Source organism: Balaenoptera acutorostrata, chromosome 5, assembly GCF_949987535.1.
Source record: "Balaenoptera acutorostrata chromosome 5, mBalAcu1.1, whole genome shotgun sequence".
Classification (NCBI taxonomy): Eukaryota; Metazoa; Chordata; class Mammalia; order Artiodactyla; family Balaenopteridae; genus Balaenoptera; species Balaenoptera acutorostrata.
In genome coordinates, this window is record NC_080068.1 from 87,242,476 (window position 1) to 87,267,625 (window position 25,150).

Consider the following 25,150-nt stretch of genomic DNA (forward strand, 5'->3'; position numbering starts at 1 on the left):
GCAGGATTATCTAGAAGCCAGTTGATAACAAGTACCAGTGTCAGTAGAACACATGAAAGGTGCTCAGCTAAAACAAGACAGCACCTAGAAGAAACGAAAAGCACCTAAAATAATTAGGAATCACAAGAAAAAATCATTATGATTTTTCTTAGGATCTCCGGGGCTATAACACTTTTGATAATCAATGCATAAAATAAATACAAGGTGTGAAAATACAAGATTACATGACTGTTTGTAGGAAAATGTAACTTATGGCTCAGACGAATTGTTCTATTTTTCAAAGAAGTTGCCTCAAGCGGGTGTAAACATTCCAGTAATCTTGCCATGATTAAAAGCACCTATATGACTCCTCTCTTGGAAATCGCTTTGCAGCATGTGTCTCTTTTCTTTCAGTTTCTTCAGTGATAACAATAGTTCCCATCTGAAGGTGGTTTGACATCAGAAAATTACTTAAAATCATTCAGAGCCAAGTGTGAAGAATTCAGAGTAAACAGTTACAGTGAGCAAGTTCAGTTCTTGGTCAAAATGACAGAATAACAACAAAGCGATGAGGCTAACTTGAATTGCTCATGAGCTGGCTCTAATTTCAACAATCAAAGAAAAAAATCCTTTTGAAATGCATAAAAAGCAAAAACCTGTTGAAATGTAAAGGAGGATGGGGTTCCAGCTCAGCTCCCATGAGCACAGTTAATGCCTGTGGCCAAGGTTGCCAGATTGGGGCAGGGTTGATGCAGGAGAAAGAAATTACAGCCATGTTAGAACTTCCTTGTGAAGTCATTATCTAATATCAACCTTCCTAGGAATCAGTAAGTCCTTCCCAAAGTACGGAGAGCTCCCATTATAGTCGTTATCATACTACATTAAAAAGATACTTTTACAAGACTGTCTCCTCCACGAAACTGTGACCTCCTGCTTTATAAGCCTGGTACAATGAGACGTCAATCATTGGGGTTAGATACATGAATGAACAGCATTCATTTGGACACGTAACTTCCGGTAATCTTATTTAAGGTCCCTCCTTATTTAGAGTCATACAGGTTGGTGGGGACACATCTTAGGCAAACTTCGAGTTCTATCTTTGCTTTTACTATTTTTTAGTTATGTGATTGAAGAATATTGGAAACTTGCTGATAAAAGAGAAAAATCCCAAATTTGTTAGTCCTTTATAGCTTTCTCAATGCAGCTGGGATCCTGAAAACTTCAAAAACATTCAGCGTTTAAAACATTCTTATCACTTGGCTGCTTGGTACTTAACTGACATCTGACTTCCTCTGAGACAGTGAGAAAACTCAGCCCGCTTGGTGGGAAAAATGTAGCTAAAGCAAGTGTAAAAGCTTACAAGATGCCGCAGGGGAAAGACAAGAAAGTGCAGCACCTCAGACTATCACAAACTGACTCCGCCGCAGAGGATGCTGCAGGATGAAGGGAAACACAGATCGCCTACAGTCCGATGTCTTTCGGGAAAATTGCCAAGTGCAGAATGTCCACTTTGCTAAAGTCATTATTCGAGCAATCTTCCTCCACAACTTGAAATCTCCTGGGAGGATTAATAATCATTTTTGTGAAAGCAGCTTTCAAAAATGCCAACATGCCCCCCAAATTTCAATGCTCCCTAAACTGATTTATCAACGTACGATTGTGTTAAAACTTGATGAAGTTTGAGCTCGTGGGACTGTTGTGTGTGCTTGTGTGTGTACGTGCATGTGCATGAGAAAGAAAGAGAGTAGAAGTGAGAATGAAGAGTAGAAGGAACGCAGGATGTTATGTTTTATTCTCTTGCACTTTGCTCAGGGCTGGATATTTTTTTCAGAGTTTTTCAACGATAAGTTTAGGGGGAAATGCAGGCAATCATGAAAGTACAAAAAGATACAACTTCCTACCTATATTCCCTTAGCACTTTTATTTTTTACTGTCTTTTGCCTTTGCTGTAAAAGTTGCTCCCCAACCTTTTTTTTTTTTTCAATTATTCAATAAAAAGGCCCAGCAAGAAACCAGCTTAAATGATAAAAAAGAAATAAGCCAAATATTTTTTTGGACCCCTGAGCAAAACCCTTCATTTTTTTCCTTTTGTAAATGGAGACTTTCCTCTCTAGTTCTGAAGCATATTTTTTCTCCTTTCTTCAATAACACATTTCTGCTTTTGCTCAGAGTGATAAAATAATGTCTTCAATTCTCCTCCACAGGTGAGTGCTAGGAATAAAATGACAATACTATTATTTTTGGTAACAAGATAGTTTTTAAACTAATTCTTCTAGGAAAATACTAAGCTTCAGCTTTGGCACCATTACTTCATTTCTGAATCTCCCTCCATCCTCCTTGAAGATAGTTTGTTTACTAACAGAGAAATTACATTCATCAATATCCAATGTTTCACTGTTTGATTTTTACAGTTTATTACATTTCCCATGGAGTTTTGAATAAGTTGGAAAAATGAGATAGAGAAAAACCAAGGGATCTGTTCAACATCAGAGATCAAGACCAAAATAACCCTTATAAAAGCTGCATCTGTCTCTCTGCCAGGATTGTACCCACTAATGCAGAGGCGTATTATATGGTAAGTCATGCTTTTAGATGCGAGGATCTGTCTGCATTTCAATGTCTTTTTATATGAACTAGATTGTGATGAATAATTTCTTTCTTTCTGATACTATTTTATATCAAAACAAAATTCACAGCTCAAGTGGCAGCCCTCTTCTAGTCCTTACTAATGCTAGAGATGAAAAGAGCAGCACACAGGTCAACTCTGAACACGAGATAAATTGCATAAGTGTGAATGACACAGTAATTAAGGACCAAAAGTGTGGCTGGATTTCCTCTGTTTAGGCTTCACACAAATTACTCTCATTTTCTTCACACGGCACCTCTGTAGCCTGAAACATAGAACTGAGAATTTCTGATGTAGAGAAATGTATACAGACATGTATAGATTACAGAAGTACTGTGTACAAATTGATTTTTTATTCACAAGCCATGTCTGTTCTTCCTTCACAGTGTGCATATGTTACCCCATTCACTGTAATGTGACATAGTGGGGACATCAAGCAGTTTAAGTTCCTCAAGGTCCACATCATCTGATGATCGGCAAACAATATAGATATTTGAAAGCATAAGCATACAGTAAAACTAAATTCTTCGTTGAACCACTTCTCAGGATAAACAGAGCAGTTACGTGGTTGTAAATGCTTATTTGCCATTAGGAGTTTCTGCCTTGTGCTCTGGCAACAACTGTTCTTGCTTTACAAAAGAACAATCAAAAAGTTCAAAATTAATAGCAGTGAATTCTCAAGAACACATAAGCAAGTAATGTACTTTTATAACTTGCTTACTGTGGAAGGTAGGTATTCATACTATTTGCTGCTGGGGACTGAAAACAATTCCCACTTGCCTAAAGTGGATTAAAGAAAAAAAAAAAAAAAACCTCACAAGGTGTATCCAGGAAACATTTTTCTAGAGTGATAATAACACAGACAGACTGAATTATGGATTTCATCAGGTCCTTACAATGTGGTTGTGCCCTATACATGGCATTCTTTGTCTTTTCTTCTCTTTTCCTCTTTCTGAAAGTGTACCAGTAACTACATTGAAGTGTACAGATTCATAACTAATTATCCCTTTTCAGACACTAAATTTGAATGAGCTTTCCAACTCAAACCAAATTGTTCCATCCCCTACTTTGCTCATACTCTAATGCTCCAGTAATTTTAGAATGTATGTTTGATGCTCACACTTAGTAGGCCAATAACTAACACTGATTAATTGCCAGAGTCCTTTGGCTTTAAATTGGTTGTTTCCAAGTGGGAGTTAAACTTTTAACCAAATGGTAAAGAGGTGATATATTGGGCTCTGTAAGAATTCAAGTGAGGTCTGGAGGGGATTATTAGTTGGGTTCCATACCAGTTTATCATACTTTCTTCCTATTAGTAGGAAATAACTGTGAAGCTGGCAATATTTTTAATACTTATTGTTAAGAAAATTCCACAAATTGTTGACTGTGGAAATAGCCTCAAAAATTTGATTCACTAATTCTGAAGCTTAAAATTTTTAAATCATATAAATCATATACTAAGATCAATCCAGATCAAAAGTGTATAGAGGTATTGTATAACTGAATCCAGAGTTATATTACAAAGATTCATATTTTGAGCCATCTACCTGTTGAGTAAACATCCTATAATAAAAAGTATCATCAACACGTTAGGAAAACACTATCATAGCAAAAATGAGTACATCATTATTGTCATAAAGAATCAACTTCAGATAGGCTTCACTGGTACTCATCTGAATTTTAAGTGATTAAAAATGTGTCTCATAAAGAAACATATATAATGTTTAAATAAAGAAATAGAATGATAATGTTTTGAGAGAAAAAAACTGTGAAATGATGTAGGTCATATTTTAATTGAATGTTTAATAATGAGCACCTTATTTAAAGAAAACCAGAGTATGTTATAGGAAATCTTACAAGGAATTCACTTTCATCTTGTTTTCTTTTGACTGTTCTGAATGATTAGGGGAAAAAAAACAAAAATAAGAGAAAACATGTCTTTTCTTTTTAGTAAAAGGTAAACAAAATGTATGATTTTAAAATCTTCTAAGTAAAATTTTATTCTCTATATAAAGGCATTTCCTATCCTAAATCAATTGACAATTCACAAAAATTAATGAATTTGTTTTCTCCTAGTTGTATTAATAACATACACCACAGACGATGAAAACTTAACAAAATGAAGAATATTAAAATAACAAAAAAGGGAAAAATATATTTATGAGGTGTTCCCCAAAGAACAGAATGGGTAGAAGGAAGGAGGGAAGTGCTTACTAGTCTAATAACTATCTTCCCATCTTTTGATTTGCACTTTGATTAAGGTTTAAGATGGCACTATTAAAAAAAAAATTGGACTGAGTGACCTAATTTCAAGAACATAGTAAAAGGTATTAAAATAGTAAGGTTGAAATTTCACTGAAGCCTTTAAGAGAAGTCGAGTGGATTCAATTTCATCCTCACAGAACTAGTTGGCTGTAAAATAAATGTGTTCCCTCTACTTTGCATATGCACAGTGGTGGAGAGTATGGCCTCTGGAGCCAGACTGTCTTCACTTGAACCTCAGCTCTGACGCTTTGTAAACTGTGGGGCAATGAGCAAGTTACTCAACTCCACTGTGCACACACTCTCCTCATCTACAGAATGAAGACAATTACAGGTGTTCTTCATAGGGCTGTTGGACCTATTTAATAAGTTAATATATATAAAATATGTTGACCAGTGCGTAGAACATAGCGTGCAGTATAAGTTTACCTATTATTTATGTATTATCCAACTATAATTGAATCTCCATGGGGGAAGACATGTGTGTCTGTTTTATTTTGCTGCTTCTCCAGTGCCTAAAACAATGCCTTGCGTATAATCACATAATTGGCATAAGATAATCACTCATTGAGCATCTGCTCTCTGTAATGTTAACTGTATTACCTTTGTGTGTATATTGTGTATTTATATGTATATATGCATATACATATCATACATACATATGCACATACATACACACACACTAGTTTCGTATTAAAGAAACATTAAAACATTAAAGAAAAAGGCAAGAAGTTTTTGTAACAAGGTAAATTTTAATGCTCCTGACCTAATAGTATGCACATTGGTTTGGAAAAAAATTGGCATTACCATCTTTTGTCCTTAATCCCCTATAGAAAAGCCATCTCTGTATCTAAAATTGGTCCTTGTGTTCAACAGTTAAATACACCAAAAAGCAGATTTAGATGCAATTTTTTAAAAAGCAAAACAAAACCTTTACATTCATGCCATACTTATTGCCATTTCCCTGAACAAAAGAACTGATTAACTTGCCATTTTTATTATAGGGGGTCAAATGTAAAATTAGCTCAGGAAGCTTAGAAAGGTACTTCTTAGGAAAGGTCTATTCAGCTGTTATACTCCATTGCCTAGAAATTCTGACCAAAGGACAGAAAAGAAGTTTCTTTTCCCGACATTGATGAGTTAATCCTGTGTTATTACCCTAAAATATAACCACTTCCTACAGCCCACTGGATACATATATAGTTCCCAGGCTACTCATTATGTATTTTATCACATGACTCTTTAATTTTATTAAGAAAATAAAAAGGCACAGTGAAAAAAAAATCCTTGATAAGTCCATGGATTTGTGTTGATGCAAAGTGTTGCATGCATACATAATAATAGTTGGTGAAGAGTCACTCAGAGCTTGGGACCAGCCTTGGTGACAGGTTTGGCAGTTTCCATATGCCAGGAGAAATCAAACCCATTGGATCTTTGTCAGACCAATTATGCCGCTGTGTGTGAAAATCCACTGAGACTGTCCTTTGAAAAGAGGGATTATTAAGCCTGCATTATTACTGTTTCAACTGACTCCCCCCACCCCTTAACTCCTACTCCTTTTCATTTGGACTTTAATGTTGAAAATATACTAGACATTTAAGACTAAATATTAACATCATCATTTTAAAAGACCACTGTTACATTTGTGGAACAAGTTTTGGACTATTTTATACGAATATTGATTTTACATTAATTAATATACCTACATGCACTTATACTGGTTGGCAAAATTAAAATAACTAAGATGTTATTTAATATCACAAATCCCTGTGAAAACTGAAAATTGCAAAAAACATTCAAAGATGTGCATAAAAAGTTATATATAATAAGCTAAACAATGAACTTCAAATTTTATGCACATGCATACATGTTATAGATTCATATTTTTTCACAAAAGCTATAGCAACTGTACCAATTTTTCATAGGTGCCAAGAACACATCTAAAGGGCTGCCTTTTGGAGCCAATCTGAAAAGGGAAAAGGTTCTTTTAAAATGGAAAGTATACCTTCCTTCCTATGAATATACAGATTGTGGTGAATGACAAGCTCATGAAGAAACAATGGTCTATTCCAATGTGTTCTGCTCGGACCAAGAATAGAATCTGTTATGGAGTGACTTGTGTCTCCCCAAAATTCATATGCTGAAGCCCTGACGTCCAATGTGATTTACTTGGAATTAGGATCTTTATGGGGCTAATTATGGTTAAATTATATCAGAAGGGTAAGGCCCTAATCTGATAGAACTGGTGTCGTTAGAAGAAGGGAAAGGAACACAAGAGCTCCCTCTCTGTGAATGTGCTGGCACCTTGATCTGGGACTTCTAGCCACTAGAACTGTGAAAAAAGAAATTTCTATGGTTTAAGGCACATAGTCCATGGTATTTTGTTATGGCAGCCCTTTTTGCTGAGGATACATCGCAAATATTGTGGACTAGAACGAAATGCACATACAAGCCTAAATATTGATATATATATATGCAAATTCAAATCTATCAAGACTACTATATCAATAATAATTCTCAGATTTGGAGAGAGAAATCTGTCAGAGAAGAGTTGACTGCAGGTAGCTGAAGGCCCCTGTTTTACGTAGAGAGGATGGGACCTAAGAGGTTGTGTTTGATTTTATTCCCCAGTTACATGTGTCACATGGAAAAAATAATAGAACCTGCCTCCTGGAATTGTTAGGAGGAGTCAATGTTATAACGTGGTACACGTCGTTGCAGAGTGATTGGCACAGAATTAAAGCTCCATAAATGATCGCGCTTAATGTTAGAGGCCGGACATGAGAAGTGAAAGAAAAACTCCCAGGAAATATTATATGGAAGAGGAAAGGACTGTTAAAAAGCAGTGAATTTTTTAAAGTATCAAAATGGATACAAACTATTTTAAGCCTTTCCTAAACTACTTGCTCTACAGCAATAAGCTATTTCTTCTCCTTTTTCCCATCGAAATGCCATAGGCTCTGAAATGACTTCAGACAAAACCCAGTGGCTATTGCTCTAAGGACAGCACACACCTTAGTTGCACCTTGATCGGGGATCAGCATAACTTTGAAGAAATCAACCAGGATAAGAGAACATCAGAGGCTTCGAACAAGTGATTGTGACAAAACAAACAAACAAAAACCACCGAGAGACTGAAACCAAAACACTTTTAAAAATAATGGATAGTGAAAATACCCCAAAAGTGTACAATAAATGCACTTTAAGAAGGGCTTAGAGAAATTCATGGATAAGGAGAAGTACTATCTTAAGTTTCCGTGGCGTTTTACAAGTCCCAAACGTGTTATGTGACCCTCATAAACCCTGTCATGTAATCAGAGCAGGGGTTATTATGTAAAATGACACAAGATGAGTTTGAGAGGCTTCAGGACTTGAAAGGACTTACATAGGGCGCACTGGCCAGTTAGTGAGAAAGCCAGGGCAAGAAGGCAGATTTTCCTATCACCTTACTAGGCTTCAGTTTTCTATTTTGCCGGAGGCTGTCAAAAAGCAAACCAGTAAGCAGAAGTTAGGAATTTCAGGGGCTCTAAACCTCACGTTTTGTAGTCTTACCTACCCTCTGCAATCAGAATTGAAAAGGGGGAAGTGTTAAAAATTCCGGTTTCTGGGATATAGTATAGACCTATTAGAACTCAATTTCTGAGAATGGAATTAAGTTAGGATAAGAAACAGCTACATGGCAATAATATGGCAAGCATTTTGATTACAGTAATCTAATAATAATAGTAGGGAGAAGGTGAGTCTATTGCCATGCAGTGGTTGTACTTTTTTTTTCCCTTTCTTTTCTCCTTCTTTGTTGTTCTCTTTCTCCCAAAAGTACAGGGGTAGAGAATGAATGAAGACAGAGCACTTGGACCTGATACTCTAGGCTGAAAACAAAAACCAAACCAAAGCAAAACAACTAGTAGAAATGGGAGAAAGTAAATGTTTACGACTTTTTAACACCAGTCTTGCAATCACATCAAGCCTTGACACTTAGTGTCATCCTTCTGGTCAGCAGGGCCCTGGGCCAAAATCAAGGCCACATACATTTGCTTTTGTCGGGACTGAATACCCTTTTCTGCTATAATCTCACCTTACCTCCTGACTCCCAGCTGGAGTCCAAGACACTTGGTGCCTTAACAGAGATCTCACTCTTCTAAACTACTGAAGGCTGTTCATTCTTCCTCATGGCTCTAATCAAAATCCCCATTTCTTAAGAACTATTGATCTTTGTGAGGTGCTGACCTAGTTATCTGCTTACAGCAATTGACACCCAGGTGTGCCCAAGACTGAACCAACTCCTTCAGAGGTCATTTGCAATTTACAAGAGGTGCCTCTTAGAATCTCTGGACTTCTAAGGAGTGCTTTTAATTTGCAAGACATTTCTCAGCTTCAACCTCACTGCCCATCACTCCCCAGTAAGGGCCTATTCTTTCTTCTAGACCTCTTTCCTGAGTACACCAAGTACACGTTTCTCTTTACAGATATGCTAGATTCTCATCTTTAAAAATGACTTCTCCTCAGGGGCAGTCAGAATGAAAATGGGGAAAAAAAGATCCATTATCAGTGAGCATAGGTTGGTACAGTGATTGAATAATACCTGCAGGACTATATAAATTGATGAATACAGAGACCCATGCATGCGTTTGGGTGTGCGTGTGTCCATTTTTCCTTGCAGATGAGGATCTCCAGAAAAATCTTGAAAACCTGTGTGTCTGCACACTTCTGCACAGCCCCTCTAAATATATCAGAAGTCTGTTGTGTGACCAGTGCCTCCCTCACATGTTTGCTTTAGTTTTGTTTTATCTTTTTTAAGGGTTTGGTGTTTATAACACCACCAAGAAGAAACAAGGAGGGGAAATCAGAGAATTAGTCATTTGGTACAGAAACAAGTCACACATCCTACAGAGAAGGCAGGGACTCTAGCCAACCTAGCAGGTAGTCTTCTATCATGGAGACACCCACCCAGCAGGGAAAGAAAATAACACTCAGGATGTTCTTAGAGTCCAATAAAAAAGGGCCATACCACAGTCTGGTGATCCCATGTGGATGGATTTTCAGTCTACCTAGCAATAAAGCCCAGGCCCTTTGTTCATTCATTTGTTCCACAAGTATTTTGGGGGTACCTCCTATATGCTGAGAACTCTAGTAGGCACTGGGAATGCCACGGCGGACAAGACAAACTTGGGGGCAGTCTCTCTGAGCTTCATGTATCTCTTGCCTTATGTATATTATTTTTGCACAGAGGATAAGGGCCTTATTTTAGCCATCATTTTAATTACAAAGCCTTGCATGGTGTATAAAAGATATCGCAAATCAATCTATTCTCTATAAAATAAATGGATAAAAAAAAGTCACACACATCCAAGAAAAGCGTTTTGCAAAGTTACAGATAGAAATTATTCCCAGAGAGCTATTTCAAACTGTGGGATTACTTCTGAAGGATCTCAGTCATTTTTCTAGAGATAGGCTCAAAAATTAATTAAGATTAGAGTGATTTACCTAATTCTTGAGGTTTGTTTGTTTGTGTTTAACCACATATGGGGTTGTTGTTTACAAAGTAGGGTAATTAATTAGATCTCCAAATTATACCCACAACACTTCTTTTTTTTTTTTTTTGGTAGTATAAAGTGTAGTTTGTGACTGGAAAATGTTTGAAAAGCTGGGCCTTTTCTAATTCTTTTGGGAAGAATTTACCTAGGTAAGTCTAAAAATATAGTGTATTCAAAAGCACAAATTTCACCACCTTCCTCAAATGCTTTCAGTACTTTTGAATTCTGACTGGCTATTTCTTCAAAGACTTGATAAAGTTCTTAGCTAGTTCCATCAGAGTGCTGACAAAGCTGTTCATTACTCTACTTTGCTCACCTCAGAAATAATAATGGTGCTTTTTTTTCACAGATTACTCTGAGGAACATGCATTCAATGCTTTGACACTTAAGAAGCATAATGCAAATATAATCTATCATTTTTCTGCTCTGTAATCTTCTTTATATTAATTGCATGAGGACAAAGACTCTATCTTATTTTTCTTTGCATACCCAGTACCAGCTTATATTAATTGTGTTAAAAGAAAAAAACTTCATTTAAGCCAGTCTCTAACATTCTCATATTCCTCTTTAGATTTTGTAATGGAGAAGGAAGTATTGTCTTGTCGTTTTAAATAAAATGTCCAAATGCTAAAATATATAAGGTGGGTGGGTTGCTCTGAGTTTATCTCCAACTGTCCACAGACACCTCCCTAAATGGTAAATTCTAGTAACTGAAAAGGAGACCTGAGGAGGAGGATGACATTTGGGAGCAAGGGGTTGGAGCAGAGAGAAATCTGGAAGTCTGTGCAGGGATAGGAACCAGTGGCGAAATGCTCAAAGATTTAAAAACAAACAGAGGAATGATAACAGACTTCTCAAAAGCTTGTTGCTGTTGATTATTTTGATTCAGCTAAAAAGCACACTAAAATCCTTGGGAGTGTTAGTAATTTTTTTTGTTTTGATTTATTATGTTTTTTCTAATCATAACAGTAAAATAGCCACTGTTCCCTACCCCGAACAATCTAGAGTGATGGTTCTCAATCCTTTTCAACTGCTTCCACAGTAAGACAAATTTTTTACATAGCAACCAAAAGCAGGAAGACACACATGTATACAAACACAACTGAAATAAAGATTGCACAGGACAATATTTACTCTTACTACATGAATGGCATACTTGAAATTTTTCTGCTTTATTTCTTATCTTTCGAATTGTGGTAGAAACTCACAAATTGATTCATGTCCCAATAGTGTGTTGCAACCCAAGTTTGCAAAATTCTGCCTTAGAATGGTCCTTGTGAAGGTATTCATAAATACCCCCTCCATGTGGGGTATTTACAGATTAATTTATCCCCAAATTCAGGACTTCTTTTTTTGGTCTTTTGGTCTGTAATTTGTTTTGAGTTGATGTGATTTGTTACAGGATTTAGTTTAAGTATATATCTAAGGAAGTTTACTACTTGGGATGAGAAAACATAATATTTCCCAGAAGCCAAAAGTGGAAAGAAGTTTTTTCACCCGTTTCTTACACTGGTCCGTGTGCTCAAAACAAAATGAGAGGTTGATGAAAATTAGGTTTTATTCAGGAATTTCACTATATTCTCAGTGATATTTCTGAAAATTTCTATTTTGCAAAATTAAATAAACAGCTAATAAAATAAAAAGCCTGAAATACATGCACTGGTGATTTACATGGGTTAGCGTGCATTTCCTATCACTCCACATTTTAATGTTGTTCCAGTATTTATTTATATTTCATAAAGGGCTTTTATATTGACAATAATTCACCGAAAAATTCTCAAGAATCTTGAGTTCTTAGTATTTCAAAACTTGGGGAAAACTTTTAAAAGGCAGATGATAGGATAAATATAAAATTATCAAAGTTTACATACGGAACACTTATTTTTAAGCACATAAACACATATAACATAACAAATAGAGACATAAAAATATAAACAGAGAGAGTTAGAGGGACCATACAGAGAATTCTTGACTTACCTAGCAAATCACTATTTATACAACTAAAATTCGGCTACTTGCTTTCTCAAAAATGTATAACGTGCTGAATTCTCAGAAGCTGCTTGAACTTATGCTATCTGACATCAAATAGAATAGCCTTCAGGTAAATGTAGCCCACAAAAATGGACAGCCACATATCCCTTCTGAATGTGACCACAGTGACTTCAGTGAATCTAATGTAAAGGTTCTAAATTTTCTTAAGGAATTTAATAACAACAGCAACAGAAATCTTAAAAATTCTACAGATATTTTGGTCAGTATTTCAAGATTAAGGAAAAACCAGTCCATTGGCAGTGCCTGTGGTAAACACAAAATAAATCTCTCAAGTTTGTCTTACAGACAATATTTTTTATAAATATTGCTCCAAGTCTTTGTATACACATGTGTGGGAGCAAACACGCACAGTGGCATTTAGAAATACACCCACACAATGCAAAGGAGACACCATCCTTCACTCTGACAGACCTATCTCCCTGATCTGGAAAAGGCTTTGATTACGTAACACTTTAAAACTATTGATCAATTTAGGATTTTATTCAAAGTCATTTTTTAATGTATTATAGACGAAGACTTCATAGACTTGATTTTCCTTGGTTTACACAAAGCCAGCGTCTTAAAATCATTGTTGAAATACGCTTTTGGGTTTTTTTTAAAAAAGACTTCACTGTTAAGTTTTGCTAACCACCACTCTGAGAAAGGAATTCCTGGTGCCTTAGACATCCATTAGTAGCACATTTCTTTATTAATACTGTTTTTTTAATATGTTTATTTCAATACTATTTTTCCTTAAATGAGAAAAAAACAAAACAAAACAAAACAAAAAACCTTGAAAATCAGATGCACAACAAGTGGAACAAGCAGTGATTGGCTGACACCCCACGGCCAAGGGCAGGCTCCAGCAGGGTGTGAAGTAGCAAGGTCATCACAGTATGGTGCACAATGGAGCATCATATTAGAGTGGAATTCAGCCAAACACAGTAATGTATGGATGCAGACGCATCTGAAAGAAGGAAAATAAAGATTTATGCAGGTCAAAAAAAAAAAAAAACGCTATGAAGAAATTTCCCCAATGGCTTATGCCCAATTGGAATGCTGTGATGGAGGTTTTGGAGCAGAGAAATTTTTATTTGCAAATTATGTGTTTGTAAATAATAAATATGTTCAGGGGGAAAAAAAGTTAACTTGTCAGATGAATCCTACTTGGAAGCTTTAATAGTTTTTTTTGTTTGTTTGTACACAGCATTAGAGTTCAATAATCTGGAATTTAGTTCATCACTAAATTCCAGAAAATAAACCTTTATTCTGCCTTTAAAACATTAATTCACCAGAAGTGATAATTAAGATTAGTGTTAGTGGTTTCAGCTCAGTTCTTCTTGGAATGTGATTTCTCCCACAACACTAATGCTAAATAAAGCACTGTGTAATGTTCCAAAACATGGTCCCTGCTTTAAAAAGATTCTAAGGGCTTTTAAAATAAATAAGAAAGAAAAGCAAAGCTGACTCAAGATATATATATACACACACACACAAAACACTCACACACATATACAGATTCTACTATTTCTATAGAGTCATAGTAAACAAATGGATATATAGCCTTGCTACAGCCTAGAAATTGGTTATATACAATTTAAACATAAAGCTCTGAACAATTATTATACTAAATTTTCTACATAACCTCCACTACCATCCTCTGTTAGGAAAAGAAATGATGTTAAAATATCTGAAAGCATTGGGGGCTATGGTGAAGCAATGGTTTTGTTATATTACAGTTAGTTTTAAAAATAGTTCACATTTTATTTTTGAAATTAATAAATTCAATCTTTTATATTTTATCAACAGGTAAATTTAGAATCTAAAATGCTATACTGGTTAACTGCCTAACAAGGAAGCAATTCAATTGAAAAATAGCAAAATGTCACATTCTTCTATAAATTTTCTAGAAAAAAAATTTAGAGGAAAAATTAGTTCAGAATTGTGTGTTAAGGACGGTAATAAAGTAAAGTGCATCTACAAAGTTGGCAAAATGCAAATAAGCATAGAGCCAAAGGAATCATCACTATTGATGGAAAAGGTAAAAGATTATCCCAATTAGAATGCATAGAAAGTTTCACACATAATGTATAGAAAGCTTTATTCATTTCCATTACAAATGTTTTTACTGAGGATATACTAAATGCTAGGTAGAAGCTTATATCTACTGTCATTGTTCTGCTAAAATGAAAAATTCTCTCAACTTGTTGAATATATGTTCTAAACCATGTTAAGTTACTTTAATGTCCAGCATCATTTGCTATCTTACAAGAGAGGGAAATAACTATGAATTTCTTTTAATCGATCAAATTTGGATTATAATTTCCCTGATAATTTTACAGATATAAACTAGAGCCTAAAGCAGAATTATATACTATTGTAAAAGATATCCGTTTTAATAGCCAAATATAGTTATACACACATAACTAAACCTCAAGAGATTTCTGTCACTATTGAAATATATACAGAGAAAGAGAGAAATTCAATTTTTTTCCTACAGGTAGCATGATAAAAAAAAAAAAAAAAGAACATTGGACTCTCTGCACTCCATGACTTGGACTCTAGTCCACACTGTATCCCTGATAATCTTAACGATATCAATCAAATTAACTTTCATACTAGACCTCAGTTTCTTCTACAAAATAAGGGGGTTGGTTTGGTTGATATCTTTTAATTCTAAAATGTGATAACTCTAGTAATTTTAGATACAAACATAAAGCAATTGATTATGACATATATTATGTCAGTTTTATATGTGTTTAAGTTCAAATGTTTCCTACGTATCAATGTATGAATATCACAGGAAATAAAAGCCTAATGGCAACATAGTTGGTTTATATGAAAACATCTGTGATGTATGTGTGAGACAGAGAGGGAGATTATGATATATATTTACCACACGTGCATGCTTTCCGGCATAAAAGATATGTACTTACTCAAAGATAAAAGATAACAAGAAAGAATGATTTTGCTATAGTTGTCCAGCTGCATGATTTACTTAGAATCCTGACTAGAACTGACTTTGTGGTCTTATGTCAAAGTCAGTAATTGACTTAGAAGTTTGGGATAAGATTCAAATGGTCATACCTGGACTTCAATAAAAATTTGTATATTCATTAGAGAACAAATCAGTGGATGACCCTTTCCTTGTTTCACAGACATCCAGAAAGCCAAGTATTGTTGCTTTAGTAGATACCTCCTGACTAAAGACACAGCCTAACTTTCATCAGTTATTAGTCTCTTGCCTATGATTTCAGGTCATATGTAACAAAAATCCCAACATATGCAGATTCATTGTGCCTCTTGAAAGTGTCCTTGGTCATAGACAGGAGAATCATATTGTAGAAGTTATTTTTATAGAATTAAAGCTGGAAGCTGTGGTTGGCATTTCCACTATAATACATATGGTATAATATACATTCACAAATAAATTGATATTCAGTTTTATTCAGTGCTTAGAACTCTAATAGATGATGGCAAGTCATTATTTGTTTCCAAAATGGAAGTAATTTAAAAAAATAATTTCTGCCATAATTTTACTAAGTATACAATGAATAGACTGAATACAGTTTGATCAATTAAAGGGAACTTTATTCAGATGACATTCAGAAGTTCCTTAGGCAAGAGAAACTGTCAATGGAGTTAATATGAATTTTTCTTGAGTATTTCAGTATCAGCTACAAATGGCTTTTTAAATTAATGTTTATTCAAGCTGTATCCTCTATATGCTTGCAGAAATAAAGTGCCTTACTTTCCATTTACTAAATAAAATGAAATTCTTACTTGCCAGTTCATTATATAAATAATATCATGGCAAGGATAAGCTCAAAAGAACTTGATGGCTTCCCTGGTGGCGCAGTGGTTGAGAATCTGCCTGCCAATGCAGGGGACACGGGTTCGAGCCCTGGTCTGGGAAGATCCCACATGCCGCGGAGCAACTAGGCCCGTGAGCCACAACTACTGAGCCTGCGCGTCTGGAGCCTGTGCTCCGCAACAGGAGAGGCCACGATAGTGAGAGGCCCGCGCACGGCGGTGAAGAGTGGCCCCCGCTTGCCGCAACTAGAGGAAGCCCTCGCACAGAAACTAAGACCCAACACAGCCAAAAAATAAATAAATAATAATTTAAAAAAAAAAAGAACTTGAAAATAATATGCAAAGTGGGAACTATACTTTTATATTGCCTATTAATCTTTTGGAATTATACTATTTTTAAGAATATTGAAAAATACTTAACACATAGGAAAATAAATAGAAAAATAGAATGATTCTGCCTTCATTTCACAAGTCAAAAGCACAGCTAAACTTCCAGTTCACAAAACTTTAACAGGCACCAAGACCAGGTTTACCAAGTAAAGGAAGAATGAAATGGAATGGTGTACACTTAATGCTGTCAATGATCCCCATTCTTCTCAACTAGACAGATTATTTAGTTGAGAACAAGGGCTTTTGTTTGAATTGCAAAGGTATGAACTATGAAAACCTGAGCTACATAATCAGTTTTCCTAATGTGTGAATTTCAGAAATAACTCCGGCATCTCTGCAACACATTATCTCCTAGATTCTGTCCAAGAATAACTACAGAAGATTGATTTGAATGTCTCTAGAGCCTATGAAAACAAAACAAAAAGAAGGGGAGGGGGGCATTATTTACAAACTTTTATTTCTACAAAGCTGTTTAACTCATTATAATGTAACCATTAAGAGGACTTAGGAGCAACACTTCATACCAATTCTCATGAAGATAAGAACACTGTAATAGACATCATTTCCATTATATCACAAGTAAAGAACTATGATAAGAAATTCAGGAACAATATAAATAAAAAATCGCTTTATGTCAGATAAAATCTCATATTTTTAATTAATCCCTACTGTAAGAAATTAAAAGACAGCAACCCTCAAGATTTTCTTTAGATAAATTTGGCATTAAAAGGGAGAAATTATAAGAAAATGCTGTATTCTTTTTTTTATTTTATTTTTCAGTTTTAATCAAGGAAAATACATTTTGGCAATGTTTAAAAACTAAACGTAATATCTTTTAAAAATAAATATAGAAAATCATCTATCTACATTACAAACAAAAATGAGAACAAAAAAGATCCTGTTTATTATGTGAGATGTCTAAACAGAATGTAACTTTGTAAATGGATCCCTTGTCTCCTGACAGCAATATTGAGGAGATGAAGCATATCAATTACTATTACTAATTACATTAAGGGGAGTGTATTTCATTTGCCTTTCTTTCATTTTAGGTCAGCTATTTATTGTGGTTAAAACTTTACTCATCTTTTGAATGCCTAACAACACAGAAGTTTTCCAAAGTCACTTTTAGCAAAGTGCATGGTTTATTTCAATGGCTTTGTAGTTTTTCTCTTCTGGTATATGGACGTCTTTGCTGAGTTAAGAGACTAACACCATACATTAGTTTATTTATAAGCATATCACTTTGCCTTTTAAACAGGATGCCACAACAGTCTTGATATTGGCTGTTTTAAATATTCAAGAATATAGAGCTAACCCCATTTGATGAGCTAAATAAAGCGTAATGACAGCATAGAACATAGGAAGTGGTTGCATAAAGTATCAATAAATCTGCCACTTGATATGTCTACTCAAAAGTTTAAGATTACATAATTTAGAATGCCACAGGACAAAAAGTCCTATTAAGATGACAGTGGAGAAGTAAGTTTTCTGCAGAAAAATCTCTTCACATGCTTTTGCATAACACATTACCATTTTCTAAATAAATTTCTACAGATCTTTATTTGTGGGTGTTATTATAACTAACGTTATAAAAGTGCCGTTATTTTTAACTGGAATCGTCCTTGTTTACAAAACAGATAAAAGCACCAAAAACAAAACAACAATCTTCTACTAGTTCCAGGTAAAGCAATAACACAACAACAGATATACTCTCCACTTGCTATATTTCAGTTTAAAAGAAATAACTCAGGCTCACGTGCATGAAAAGACATCTTTTTGAAAGTCATTTAATTCAGTGTAGTTCAAACCTGTGTTTTCTTGGATTGCTTTGATAACTGGATATAAAAGCATGTTGCCTTTCTCCTTATCCAAATACCTACAGTAAACTACTATATATCAAAGACATTTCTTTAGAAAGTTGATTATTTTAAATTATGACAATAAGAAATAAATATTTATCTCTTTTCTATAATATCTTTACTTAGCCCATCAATAACATCTTCAATGAGGCTATAAAATAACTCTTTTCTTTGCCTTAATTATTCTAAGATCTCACATTCCACATGCAAGACATATTTAATAGAAAAACTATTATTGGATATTAATTGACAGACATAAATGTGTTTCTTGAGACGTTCTGGTGGTAAGAAATATGTGACGTTTTATTAGCAGAGTTGCTACAGCTTTAGACACAGAATTTTCCAAAAGGTTTTATTTGTTGTGTGTCAAACTTTGATGGGCGTGAAAAGTAAACTTTGTGAGTTATACACACACACACACATATATATTACATGAGCAAAACTTTCAAAAATAAATTTTATATTTTTTGAAGTTCACCTCAGAATACACTTTTTTTTTTTTACTCTTGCCACATTTCACTGAATACTAACTGTGTCAAATATTCCATAAAACCTTTATAGTCTCAGTATATCACAATGCATATCAAAATATTCTTGCACACACTGCATCAAACATGAACATTTTTGTTGCTTGGCTTAAATAATAAATGGTTCATGTAATTTACTTTTGCTTATGAACTTTTATTGCCAAATACAAATAATATAAAGGCCGACTGCATATCCTCATAGAAGCCTAATTGTATACTTAAATAATAAAAATGTAGTTTTGCATGGTAGCTGAATATCATTAAATATTGTAAGTAAGCATTTTGTCAAAGTAGTCAGTTTTTCAATATCTCAGACTTAGTACTTCATTTGCATAAATCAGCATCTGCTTATCTGTAAAATTCTGATAGTGTATAACGTAGCTAAAGCTTTTTTAGTGTCCAATTTGCATAGACAGCAGAAGTAACTTTAGAAATTTTGTCTTTGGATACAATTATCCACTTAGTAGCACAAAAGAAAATAATTTCAGGTTAAAACTAGCCATCCAAACAATACTTACATATTTATCTGGAAACAGAGAATGTAGAATGAATTAGGATTGTCAAGTACTAAGAGAAGTGTAAAACACTGCCTACAGTGTTTTCTTTAGTAACTTAGTAAACTCTGGTATAACACGCAAAATATAGTGGTGTACCTTTTGTACATGGCCTCTACTAAATAAATGATGTGTGAACTACAACAACACTAAATTCCTGCTATTAAAATTTTAACTAGTAGCTTTAAGAGAGAAGACAAAACTTTGCAGAAGATGCTCTGTCTCAGATATTTAAATATATTTGGGATGCATCTTACCTGTTTGCTGTACTTGTTATTGGTCTGACAGCTGTACTCAGAGCAGTGATCTGATCCAATTGAAATGTTGTCTCCTGCTCCCACAAATGTGTTAGCTGGTGGTAGATCTTGTACGGCCTGGTGTTTTTTTCCTGCAGTTGGTGATTGGGGGTGAAGTTGGACAGTAGGCAATGGGGAACTAGATTTGTAATGCCTGGCCAGGTCAGGACTGCCAGGCCCACCGTTAACTGATCGGTATCGGCCCATGCTTGGGCTGTCTGACAGCTTCTCATTGACACTATCATACCTCTGTCCATTTGGTTTAGAAGCTTCTACAGTGACAATGCTGCTGTAGAGAGGTTGCTTAGATTTTTTGTTTCTCTTGTCCTTCTTAGGCTTTTTAGATTTGTCATGCTGTTGGGGTGTAAAAAAGTCTTCATGATCTTTTTTGCCGGCTTCATAGCCATTTTTATTTTTGGACCGGCAATATCTTGCCATCACTACAATTAAGATGATTAGAATCACCGTCATAATTCCAGCAACCACCCCAATGACAATACTGAGTCTCTGTTTGCTTATTTCATAGCTTGGGTCACCGGCTATATCCTGGGTGAGTGGGGTGTGCAAACTTCTGGCTATCTGGGAGTCAATCACAGTTGCATTAGAAACACTTTCATTGACAAACACATGCACCAGAGTCGTGGTAGACTGGGAAGGCTGCCCACTATCATTCACTTGCACCACCAATCTGTGCAAGCCATAATGCTTTTGGGTGAGTTTCCCCACTAAGGAAACCACACCACTGGTGGAATCAATCTCAAACAGCTTGAAGGGATTCCCTCCCACAATGCTGTAGTTAAGGTCTGCATTGATGCCATCATCGCTGTCTCTTGCCAACACCGTAGCTACTACTGTCCTGACATTACTTGAAGGTGGCAGTAAAGTGTAGGAAACATTTCTGGGAAGGGTAACTGTGGGGGCATTGTCATTCTCATCCATCACAAAGAGAGAGACTGTGGCTGTTGCGGATCTGGGAGGATCTCCCCCATCCACAGCCTTGACTCTGAATGTGTATGTGGTCTGATGTTCCCGATCAAAAGACATTGTGGAGTAAATGGTCCCCGTGTCATTTTCAATGGAAAAAATGTTACTGTTCTCCTCTATGTACAGACTCATCTCCGCATTGCGCCCCTTGTCAGCATCCATCACTGTGACCATTCCCACGGGACTGTTGGGCTGCAAATTTTCTTTCACATAAAACGTAAAGACGTCCTGCATAAACTTAGGGTCATTGTCATTCTTGTCAGCCACCTGCACAATCACTGTGGTGCTGCCCTGTAGCACCGGGATGCCTTTGTCTTTGGCGTTAACTTTAAACTCATACCTGTCAGTCTGCTCGCGGTCCAGCACCGTATTGACGAGGATGTCCCCAGAATCGGGGTCGATGGCAAAGATCCCCATCACGGAAGAGTCCAGCGAGTAGGCGATTTCAGCGTTTTTCCCGCTGTCTGCGTCTGTCGCCAGCACCGTGGCTACCCTCTCGCCGGGGATGTTGTTCTCGGGAAAGTATACCTCCACCACCGACTGGCCGAAGACGGGCGGGTTGTCGTTGGTGTCTCCCACCTTGACAATCAGGGAGTTGTTGCTGGAGAGGCTGGGACTGCCCGAGTCCACCGCCACTATGACCACGTTGAACTCCCGGGTGGTCTCATAGTCCAAAGGGGCCGAGGTGTGCAGGAAGTACTTCTTCTTGTTCTGGTCGCCCTCTGTGTCACTGGCCGGCTTGAGCTGGAAGGGCACATCGCCCACCACGGTGCAGGTGACCACTCCGTTCTCGCCTTGGTCCCGGTCAGACACCTGTACCAGGGCGATGGGGGTGTCGACCAGAACGTCCTCGGCCACGTTGGCCACCCCGTCCTTTAGTGGGATACGCCCGATCTTGCGGATTTCAATGGACGGCACATTGTCGTTCTCGTCCTTGATATTAAGGACCACCGTGGCCTTGTCGGTCTTGGGGGGCTGCCCGCGATCGCGGGCCATGACGGTGAAGCGCAGCTGGTTCACTTCCTCGCGGTCGATACGGTGCAGGACACTGAGCCAGCCGGACGTCTCGTCGAGGCGCAGCAGGCGCCGCACGGACTCGGTAGCCGCCCCGAACACGTACTCGATCTGCCCGTTGACCCCCACGTCCAGGTCGGCGGCACGCAGCTGCAGGATGGGAGTCCCCGGGGCGCTGTTCTCCGCCAGGTCAGCCTCGTACACGCTCTTCTCGAAGCGGGGACTGTTGTCGTTCACGTCTGTGATGAGTACCCGCAGGATGGCTTGGGAGGAGCGAGGCGGGTCGCCACCGTCGCGCACACGCAGGGTCAACTCGTAGGAGTCTCGCTGTTCGCGGTCCAGCGCCCCCTTCACGATCAGCTGCGGCTGCTTTTCGCCATCCGGGGTGTCGGCCACCTGCAGTTCGAACACGCTGCTGCGGCCGCCGGTGCTGGTCCCGCCGCCGCCCTCTGGCGCGTCCAGCCGCCTCTTGGAACCACCCGGGCCGCCGCCGCTCGCGCCGTTCCCGCCGCCCCCGGGGTAGGGGGCGCTGTCTGCAGGCCCAGCGCGCCGGCCCTCGCCGCCGCCGCCGCCGCCGCCGCCGCCCCCGGGCTCCTGGAGCAGCTCGTAGCGTTCGATGCCGTTGCGGCCGAAATCACGGTCGGTGGCAGTGGGCAGCAGGTAGAGAGTGCCCACTGGCCGGTTCTCCTCCACCGTGAGCGTGAGCACGGGCGACGGGAAGGTGGGCGTGTTGTCGTTGATGTCGAGCACGATGACCCGACCCTCGAACAGGTCCACCCAGCTCTGCGAGGGCCCGATCACCGACACCTCGAAGTCCAGGAAGCACTCGTTTTCGTCGAAGATCATCTGACACTGGGGTAGCTTCTCGCGGTCGATGCGCCGCTCGCTGGTACTCAGCTCGCCGGTGAGGTTGTCGATCTTCAGGTACTCGGAGCCCGACTCGAGGCTGAAAGTCACCTCACCGGAGCCGGTCACGATGCCCAAGTCCGAGGCGACGTTGCCGATGCGGACGTCTGCTGGGCCCTCCTCGGCCAGTCGGTACCGGAGGAGTTGCTTGGCGGCCGCCAGGCTTAGCGAGAGCGGCAAGAGGAGACAGCAGCCCAGGCACCAGGCGCGCGCCCATCCCATGGTCCGCATCCTCAGCATCTTCTCCTGCTGCTGCTGCTACTGCTCCTTCTAATCACGGCCCCCTAGGCGCCCCCCTCCTCCGGGGCCGGTCGCTTGCCCTCCTCCCAGTCCTCTCCCCTCTCTGTGAAGGGAAGAAGCGAGAGGGAGAAAAGGGAGGGGGCAAGAGCAACGTCCAGAGTCGGCCAGAGGGGGACCAGCGATAGATCCTTCTTTTTTTTCCTCCTGCTTCCTCCTAAAGTTATTGTTTCATAATTCATGCAATGGGTGCTAATCGCCCGCTCGCCGGCCGCCGTTCAGTCGCAGTACTCACAGTTCACGGGACACTGAGCGCCGCGGACTCGGAGCCCCCCACCCCCGCCCCCGCAGAGTCATCACCGCAACGGGCAGAGGATCCCGGGCTCCTGTCCCCGCTCTGTCATATGGGGCCGGAACCGGTCCGTCAGGCCGGCGGTGGAGCCGGGAAGCAGCGGGGAGCGAGCCTGCAGCCTCCCCTGCCTGCCAACCCCGCTCGTCTTTGCTGCTACTCGAGTTGAGTCCAATTCACGTTCCAGCCACTCACTCCAGACCCAGCTTCTGCTCCGGCTGCCCAGGCAAACGTGAGTCGCTTCCTGCACGAGGTGCTAGGGCTAGCAACAAGCCAGTCTCAACTCCGACTCCGCTCAGGCAGCGGGGGAGCCAGTCAACAGATCGAGAATGAAAAATCCCGGCAGGTCGCTTCGGGCACCGTGCAGTGGAGACGACTCGAGTCACACAGCGGTCCGCTTCAGGGTTCCCCCCGCGCGCGGAAGAGCAGCCCGAGCCATCTTCAGGGACGCCCAGATAGTCAGTCCCTTCTCACCCCAGAGAGCTCGGGTTTCTCTTTTTTTCTTAACAACTCTGCGCAAGGTCATTAGTCACGAAGCCGCCGCCTGAAACCGCAGCAGCCTTTCGCCCGCGGGGGTGAAGGCTGAGCCGTGCGCACCGCGCGGTGCCCAAGTTTGGGTTCGCAGCCGCAGAGTCTGTGCCTTTCCTCACCTGCATTCGGCCCGCATGTCAGAGCACTGGGATCTGCAGCGCTGTGCGCGATTCAGGGAGGAGATTGCAGCCTCCCTCTCTCCCCGCTCTCTCTTGATCCCTCCCCTCCCTCCCTCTCTCCTCCTCCTCTCTCCTCCCTCCTCTCCCTTCCCCTTTCCCCTTCTCCCACTCCTCTCTCCTGCACGCTCCCTCTCCTTTCTCCCAGTCCCAATGCAGGCAACTCAAGCTGAACTTGATCCCTACGCAGTTCAAAGGTGAGCAAACCAGGCTCGCTGCGCAGGCGAGGTTGGCCTGGCGAAAGTCCCCAGCCGGGCTCTCCCAACGGCAATTAACAAAGATGCCCAATTCTGTCCGGATTTCCGAAGAAAAGCAAAAGGCATGGGGGGTGGGGGAGGTGGAGTCAGAGGCAGCTGCCAAGTAGCTTTAAAAAAAAAAAAAAAGAAAGAAAGAAAAAATCCAGTTTGCCAAGGGGACAAAAAGTGCCAGTCGGTTGTTGCCTCGGAAGTGCCCTGGCACGGCGGGTGAATTCCGCAGTTGTCTCGTCCCCTTTGGTCTGGAGAGTGGTGCGGGCGCTCCCGCCGCCCCTTTGGCTGCCACGGCTCAAAGACACTGAATGGCAAGCGGGAAGCTCCCGCTCGCTAGCCGCGAGCCGGAAACCCGCAAGTTTGCCCAAAGTGGTGGTTGCTGCTGGGAGCTCACTGCCTCGCTCGCGGCTCAAGTATGTCCCTGAAGCTGCTGCTGCTGCTGCTTCGGCGGCGGCGGCGGCGGCAGTGGCAGCGGAGCCGCGGAAACTACACACTTGCAGAGAAGGAGGGAGGAGTACGGGGGGGAGGGAGACAGGAGGGAGCAGTAGCCAGCCGCCCCGCTCCGGAAAGCCCAGCTTCAGCTCCGGGGGCCACTCCAAGTATGCACAACCCCATCAAGTCCCCCATAAGCCAAAGCTTGCCACTCTCCCTACCCGGCGAGTGCAGCCGCTGCGTTCTGGGGGGAACTTGCTTTCCCTCCCTGGGGCTGGTAAATTTCCTCCTCGCTCTGACTAATGCTGAGTGTGTGTGTAAGAGCGCCGGGCGTGTGTCAGCAAACGTTTCTTCTTCTCCCCCTTCTCAGACGATGTTCCCCACCTCCCGAAGTGTCTCTGG

The 25,150-nt window shown here is 39.7% G+C and overlaps 1 protein-coding gene across 10 annotated transcripts in view; it reads right to left on the bottom strand.

The window, feature by feature from the left end:
• PCDH7 (protocadherin 7) overlaps positions 1-24,123 on the bottom strand; it is a 409,841-nt gene extending 385,718 nt beyond the window's left edge. For 9 of the 10 annotated variants that reach the window (XM_057546765.1, XM_057546764.1, XM_057546774.1 and 6 more), the window contains exon 1: positions 19,833-24,123. In XM_057546765.1, coding sequence (XP_057402748.1) covers positions 19,833-23,015 — 3,183 coding nt within the window. In that variant the 5' untranslated portion in view covers positions 23,016-24,123. Of the gene's footprint in view, positions 1-12,060; positions 13,400-19,832 lie in introns of those variants that run through there. The other variant, XM_057546771.1, reaches the window with a different exon arrangement.
• Positions 24,124-25,150: the final 1,027 nt, after the last annotated feature.